Source organism: Zerene cesonia, chromosome 8 (genome assembly GCF_012273895.1).
Source record: "Zerene cesonia ecotype Mississippi chromosome 8, Zerene_cesonia_1.1, whole genome shotgun sequence".
Lineage (NCBI taxonomy): Eukaryota > Metazoa > Arthropoda > Insecta > Lepidoptera > Pieridae > Zerene > Zerene cesonia.
The window spans coordinates 8,315,542-8,323,077 of record NC_052109.1 but is presented as its reverse complement, the minus strand read 5'-3'; the positions used below and the strand labels follow the sequence as shown (position 1 = coordinate 8,323,077).

At 38.1% G+C, this 7,536-nt stretch overlaps 2 protein-coding genes across 2 annotated transcripts in view; both read right to left on the bottom strand.

The window, feature by feature from the left end:
• Nucleotides 1-4,948, bottom strand: part of LOC119828758 (integrator complex subunit 1) — a 22,891-nt gene extending 17,943 nt beyond the window's left edge. Inside the window, exons 1-10 of the mRNA XM_038351002.1 lie at nt 4,661-4,948; nt 4,409-4,581; nt 3,671-3,940; nt 2,961-3,096; nt 2,709-2,802; nt 2,156-2,291; nt 1,394-1,599; nt 825-987; nt 280-426; nt 10-81 (exon numbers count right to left, since the gene is read on the bottom strand). Coding sequence (XP_038206930.1) covers nt 10-81; nt 280-426; nt 825-987; nt 1,394-1,599; nt 2,156-2,291; nt 2,709-2,802; nt 2,961-3,096; nt 3,671-3,940; nt 4,409-4,581; nt 4,661-4,811 — 1,548 coding nt within the window. The 5' untranslated portion in view covers nt 4,812-4,948. The remainder of the gene's footprint in view (nt 1-9; nt 82-279; nt 427-824; nt 988-1,393; nt 1,600-2,155; nt 2,292-2,708; nt 2,803-2,960; nt 3,097-3,670; nt 3,941-4,408; nt 4,582-4,660) is intronic.
• Nucleotides 4,949-6,020: 1,072 nt separating this feature from the next.
• Nucleotides 6,021-7,536, bottom strand: part of LOC119828755 (putative leucine-rich repeat-containing protein DDB_G0290503) — a 6,188-nt gene continuing 4,672 nt past the window's right edge. Inside the window, exons 10-13 of the mRNA XM_038350999.1 lie at nt 7,412-7,471; nt 7,105-7,254; nt 6,816-6,953; nt 6,021-6,179 (exon numbers count right to left, since the gene is read on the bottom strand). Of these exons, the coding sequence (XP_038206927.1) occupies nt 6,021-6,179; nt 6,816-6,953; nt 7,105-7,254; nt 7,412-7,471 (507 nt within the window). The remainder of the gene's footprint in view (nt 6,180-6,815; nt 6,954-7,104; nt 7,255-7,411; nt 7,472-7,536) is intronic.

Genomic DNA, 7,536 nt, shown 5'->3' with positions numbered 1-7,536 from the left:
GCAGTGCGCGCGCTGCGCCGCCGTCACCAGGCAGCAGCAGCAGAACAGGTCCGCGATGGCCAGGAACGCGCGCTCGCGAATCTGCAGATATTGACAACGTGGGAGACATATTAGCACGGTTGAATATTTCCAAAAGGAAATCAAAAAAAGTGACATAAACTTTAAAAAAAAAATGCCGGCGTCTAAGTATATTAGTAAGGTTTAGAACCGAGGGTCGACACAGAAGGCTGATCAGCTACTAGTCCATAGATAACTCCCCCCCTCCCCGCTCCCGCTCACCTCCTGCGGCGGGTCGTGCGGCGGCGGCTGCGCGAGCGCGCGCGCGAGCGGCAGCAGCGCCTGCGCGTCGGAGCGCGCCGCGCGGATGCACTCGCGGGTGAGCGCGCGCAGCGGCCGCAGGTAGTCCTCCGTGCGCAGCAGCAGCTCCTGCGTTGGCGTTCACACACGAAACGTATTTATATCATTACAGCGAAATTTAGATAAGATAAGATGACCTGATGATGAATAAAAAACTGAGCCTTCTTCAAACTGTCACTCAACTGTCGTTCAACCGTTTTCTTTTTGTGTTTGTCATGTCTTAACAAAGCTGATATTTGTCATGTGGTCCCAATTCGCATTCGAATTTGATTAATTTCTTACAATTTGAAGACTGTTCTATTTTTCGGGGGTGTTACCACACCCGTGTGTACTTTTTCGAGAGCTGCCCCAATTCATGCCGAAGCATGCTCGACTTCCACTTACAAACCTTTTGCTTCACAACCAGAAAGGAGACTTAACATACTAAATTGATGTGGTACAATAAATGAATAATCAAGCAACGAAACCTGATAAGTATCCGCCATGGCGGCGGGCACGAGCTGCGGCTGCGCGTGTATGAGCGCGGCGAGCACCGCCATGTTGTTCGGCGAGCGAACGTTCGACAGCTCGTTGTAGATCGTGTGCGTCACCACGCTGCGCAGCAGCGCCGGACTTTCCGACACCATCTCCCTGTGGACGTGCGTGTGTGACGTCATCATTCACTTTTGCTTCGTCTGATAGAACGCGTTTTTTGGCGTCGAATTGTATTAATAGTCTAAGAGCCCGTATAAGGTCTCATCTGATAGCCAGATGTGACCCACTGCAAGTAAAGTATTTTTCGCTTACGCTTGACGCTTATGGCAGCTTATCTATAGAATAGTGCTTATGACTATTTTTTATAAAATTAATAAATAGCCCTAAACAACTTTCGATGAATATTTCAAAAAAGTAGATCTCACCCGTACCATCTCATACGGTCTTATCTACAAAAAAAAACTTCAATTCTATTTGTTTCTATAACGATTAATGCATCTACATTTTTTAACTAATAAAAATTGACATCTACAAAAGTCGTAGTTTCAAGCGTAGTGCTGACCTAAGGCACGCCTGGTAGGCGTTCTGCAGCGGCTTGGTCTTGAGGCGCATGCGCGCGAGCTGCGCCAGCACCTCGTGGTCGCGCGGCGCGCTGGGCCCGGCCGCGCACGCGTTGGCGCACACGTACGCGAGCAGCTCCTGCGCCGCGCGCCACGTCTTGCCCGAGTGCAGCCAGCCCTCCAGCCGGGACGCGGCTATCATGCGGATCTGGAACCGGCTCGAAGGATCAAACGACGACGCTTGTGTGTTTTCACAAAAGCTAATGTTGTTCTAGTTTCTACGGGGTCGAAGGAACAAAACGCAGAGAGACTACATGCTTAAACTTTATGTATCTTGAGCTACCGGCTCGAAGGACCAAAAGTAATACTACTAGATATGTTCGACAGCGTTTTAAAATTGTATGTGCTTGCTTATATGTGTTAATTTTTACACACTGACTTTAAGGAAAATGTAAATGTTCATTAAATAACGAATTTACGAATTTGTATGTGTAAGAAATAGCGATTTAATATTACTAGATGCTCGTCCTGGCTCCGCCCGGGTATCAAGATTCCCAAGGGAGCATATAATCGGGATTGACGGACAAACATCCGAACAAACAAGCTTTCACATTTATAATAGTGCGTTAGTGTGATAACGCATTACTGCCACTCAAGTGTATATAAAAACAACTTGCAACAGAAACAACATTCTATTATTATAAGAATTCATTAATCTTTTATCTACTACACTACTTTATCCATTACAATTAAAGCATCCAGACCTCAGGAAAACCACAAGTAGCGGAGAGCAACTTGAGGAAACCTTTGCCCATCGCGTCGGGCGCCGCGCGGCGCTGTATCTGCTCTTTGATCGCTTCCAACACCAGAGCTTCTACGGTTTCGTAGCTGCTGGAGTATCTGAAATCAAGAAAACAATTTAAACGTAATTTGTCAAAATTTTTTAAAAGCATAAATTCTACCCAGGTAAAGTAAGGGAAAAAATATTATATTATTATAGAAAAATTATTCCGAGTATCAGCTAGCTCTACAAGGAAATCTAAAAACAATATGTAAATAAAAGCAACACATAATATTTGAAGTAACATCTTGCAGTTCCACACTAACACATTCACTAGTGTACCATAAAGGCCATAAACTCAAGTAAATAATGTTAAATACGAACAAAAAAGAACATCTTTTAAATAGTCCATACAAAGAAACAAACCCATCTTGCTCGAAAAAGCGGCACGGCCGTACAATACTTTTCTCGAAGCAATTCAGGCCCTTTTCGACCCCCCTCTAACTTAGAATCTATTTTTAGCCTTTAAAGGTTACCTTGGAAACACGGAGTAATCCAGCTCTGCATTATCAGCATCTTCCTCGGTGCTCCCCATGAGAGGCGACCCTGAACCTGATGGAGACATTGTACCTGATAATGAAATGTTTTCAAGCGTTACAAAATAAATAAAAACCTGCCCAAAATAAAATAAACACATGATCCATCAAAGCGATTATCTATGACATTTTTTTGCAGATAAATAAAAAAATAAAAGAAAATCGAATGTTTTTCAAAAGAACCAATCTAACCCAGTGTATTATCAGACGGTATGAGGTGCGGTGGAGGCTGTTTAGTGCTAAACGCAGTCACTATGTTATCAACCAGACACTTGCACCAAGAGCAATCCACCCACCATCTCTCATTCAGTGCATCATCTAAGTATACCTGGAAAAAGAATGTTCATGAATATGAAATGAATCATTATGTTACTTGCAATTTTTTTTTGTAGTGTTCACAATGATTGATGAATTTGATTGTAAGTAAACCTCTAATCTTATTATGTAAAAAAGCTATTGCTGTTTGTTAGTCTCGCTAAAACTCGAGAATGGATGGTATGATTTTTATAATCATGTTTTTAGTGGATTCTGAATAGTCCAGGGAAGGTTTAAAAGGTAAGAATAATACGGAGGCAGGCAAAGCCGCGGGCGGAAAGCTAGTTCATATTAATTATGTCAGATCTCCATATGATTTAGGGACTATTTTTCAAATACTACACCTAACGTTCTAATCTCTGTTGGTACGGGTAGAACTTGCAAATGTCTCAAACAATTTTGTAATTTCTTTAGAACTTGAAAATGGTTCAACCAATTTTTTTTAAATTGTTAAATCAGATGAACCAATACAACACTTAACATAAGAAAACTTTATTGAGAAAAAAACATAAACAGACAGGACGAACCACTAGTTTACAAAATATATCCTAATATGAATCTTATTACCTACCGATACCTTATCTTACCTTAATGAATGTATCTGGCCAGTTATTACTATCCTTATGACCAGCATACAACATATTACAGGCCAGCACAAATACCAATGGGTTGCCTTTGCTCTTAAATGCTGCACCCTGCTCCCTCTTCAGTAGGGTACAAAGAGTCTGCGTGACTACCTCATGTGCAAACATGTTTGGCCGTATTTTGGTCAAATACAACATACTCATGCAGAGGATAAGGTCCGGTTTGGAACGCTGTGACTTTAAGAGGCGGATAGAGCCTGTTAAGAGACCCAACTGAAATTAAAGAAGTTAATAAATTACAATGTAGATCATAATATTTTTATTTATTTATTCAATTAGAATAAATTTTTTCAGAAGCACTTGTTGAATCGAGTAAATGTAGAAAAATAAACCACCAGTTTGGAAAGCAGTTTCTACGGAGAATAGCTGTCAAGACAATAATAATCATGTCAGAGAACTGTCCCATGGTTCTTGAGTGACAACATTCTGTGGATTACCACTTTTCATAAATACATTAACACTTTAGTTGACTCTTTGAATACAATTGTTACAAAACTCTTAAATTTAGTCCTACTAAACCTTCCAATATTACCAGTAATTTTATTATGAAAGCATACATTTACCAAGGAATTATTTATTATCTTTGAAAGTCATAACATTGAAATTATTAACACCCCAGAAGAAGTGGTTCCAAATTATCATTAGATTAAGGGTACATATTTAATAGTAATAGATACATACAAGTTTATCGGAGTTATGGGTGTCCAAAGCTTGTAAAACATTGGGCACCAGATCAACAGGATCTATTTCTAATGATGTGGGTGCTACTGCTTCAGCTGGTGAGCCAATTCTGGACCGCTTATTAGGTGGTTGGCTGCCAAACCCAGAGCCCTCGCGTTTTCTTTCTGCGACACCTAAAATACGAAGTATCAAGGTAAATTTAGAAAATATATGTTTATTGTTATAAATGGATTTTCTATCTCTGCCGCTTACCGCTGGTCGATGGTTTATGTATATTTCGTTTTTCAGAATCTCTGGAGACGACAACAGTTGATTTGCTGCCCAGGGCAAATATATCTTGAGGATGCTGTGGAGCTTTGCTTTTACCTCCACGGCCGGCGGAGGATAGCTTACCGCGCTCCATTGTTAAATTTGAACTAGTATTCTCAGTATAATAGAGGGTTTAACTTTCAAACCATTTCACTGAGCTATGAAAGATTTTGTGGTCAAAAATATTAATTTTATATAAAAAATAAACAAACAACACACTCTCACACAACGCCGTCGACTTACATTTGAAATTTCAAATTTGACAATTGACATACGACAGTAAGTGTCTAGTGACTTATCATAGAGTATTATAATTTTACATAGGCTATGCAAATTTTTAGAACAATGATTTTACGACTAAACTAAACGTCGGGTTAATAATATAATGAATAAATCGCGTTTAAAATCCTTTAAATTCTTTAATTTGTATTCTTCTACCTGCCTCGTGATCAATTTTTTTCTATTCTTTCAAAATTTCTCAATCTTCAACATTAAAAAAAGCACAAAGTGAACGCACAATATTTATATATATTTTATAGTATTAGGTAATGAGTCATAGAATAAAATGCAGTCGTTTCTTATAACCAAATTTATTGAGATCAAAATAAAATTATTGTAATTCTTTATAACTTATTTAAGTATGCTTGTTAATAATAATAATTATAAGTAGTAGTAATTAACGGAGTAACTGAATTATTTTATTTAAATTTCTTAGTTTTGTTGTCAACACGTTTGGCCTTAAGATAAGTTTGCTCTTTATTATGCAGATTATTCTTCACTTGAGATAAAGACATCGTCATCTGTAATTAAGAACATTTGTTTGAGTGATAGCACTTCTTGTGTTTAATTTTACGCAAGTATTATACATTTAGAAATGAAAAACTTTTGTCTCCCTGTGACCACGCTCGCTGTAAAGTTTTAGATACGTCGGGTTAATAATATAATTAATAAATCGCGTTTAAAATCCGTTTAAAGTCTGTAATTTATAAATTTGTTTGGGTTTATTTTAAAACAAGTGGGCATTTATTATTATCAATGTGGAAGAAAAACAGTTTGTTTAAATAAAAAATAAAAATGCATCATAATATGTAAAATTCTGCTTTAAAAAGACACAAGCACCGTATTAGTGTTTTTTATCTTCATAGAAGTGTAAGCTAGTGGTATAACTTATATTATAAGCTAAAGCTTATATTGTCGTCTACAAAAAATTTCAGACGTTTTTTCGCTTGATTCGACTATTTTATAAGATTGTAAAATTGTTTTTGAGTTCCGAGGGGCAATAAGCTATCTTTTCTATATCAAGTTATCTTATACAATCATGTATTACGTCGTTTTGGCGCGACTTAGTGTTCCGCCCCTGACCCGCGGGTACAGCGCTGCGTCGTTTGAGCGTTGACAGCGGCATCGGTAACAGACGCTCACCGCGAGATATCGCTGAGAAGCGACGATTCACTTCTGACGCCTGGAAGGAGTTATTTTTATATTTATTCCAGTTGTTAGAACTTCGATCACTGTCGCCAAATGGCGCTGCTCTCTTCTATGCGAAGCTAGAGCACGCTAGTAAAGTTGTCAATAATATATGTACAAACTATCTGGTACAAAGGGTTAGTATTCAGTATTCAATAAACTCAGTAAATTCAGTAAATCCAGTAAATCCAGAAACATCCATAAATCCAGAAAAACAACAAAATACAATGTTAGTCAAGCAGTGTTTTTAAAATAATATTATATAATTTATACTAAATAAGTTGAGTAGGCTGCTAAAAATAGGCTAAAAACATATAAAATGGCTAAGATTTTGATATGTAAATCATATAGATAAATTTAAATAATGGTTAGGTCCAACTTTAAGATTTCTATTGCAAACATTTAACTTCTGGAATATATTATACGCGATTTTCCCATCCTTCCCAGTCCATTTCTTTTTTTCTCGTCTCCAACCCTCTCTTTATCTTACCACTTAAAAGCGGGCAGCGCATACGCGGAGGCAAGACCTCTACGAATGTCCATGGGCGGTGGTGATCGTTTACCATCAGGCGAACCACCAGCTCAGTTGCCCGATATGACATAAAAAAATTATAATGAAGTTAGAGCTTACATCTATAGTGTCTCCATCAGTGCTGCTATCGCTGAACAAAGTGTACAGCATGCTGTCCATTTTGTGGTTTGGCTCGCTGCGGGGCACTGCGAACTCTCGCTTCGATTGGATTATAGGTGATACCGGACGAGGTTTTTTCTGTTAGAAAATTAGCCATCCAAAAATTTTAATTTGTGTAAATGTATCATTGCATTTCATCAAAAGAATAACAAGGAAAACCTTTTAAATAGATATTTCAATGTGTTTTTAGTTACAAAGTTCAAATTTGGTCAGCAACTCTTGAACTTGCCTTACTAGCCGGGGTTAGCATAACAGCGTTATCATCTGGCTCGGGCTGCACCGCCGGCTCTCTGTCTCTCGGCGCGGGCCGTCCATTCAGTTCCTTCTGGATATTGTCTATGGTACCTTGCATACCGGCTATCTTCTCTTGGAGACGATCCTATATATTTAAGAAGTACGCTATAATAAATTGTGTGTTTATCAAAACATTGAAATATTAACATTTTTTCTTTTAATAGGAAGAACATGATTTAGACGAAATTATTTCCAAGCATTATAAATAACCTCATGTAAAGGATGTTGGAGAAATGTCGTACCTTTTCGCTTCTCATCTCTAGTATAATAGACATTTGTTTGGACAATTCATCCTCTTTATCCTGAAAATATATTTTTAAAAGAGCTTTTTAAAAGATTTTTAAAGACAATTTACGAAATCTAATAT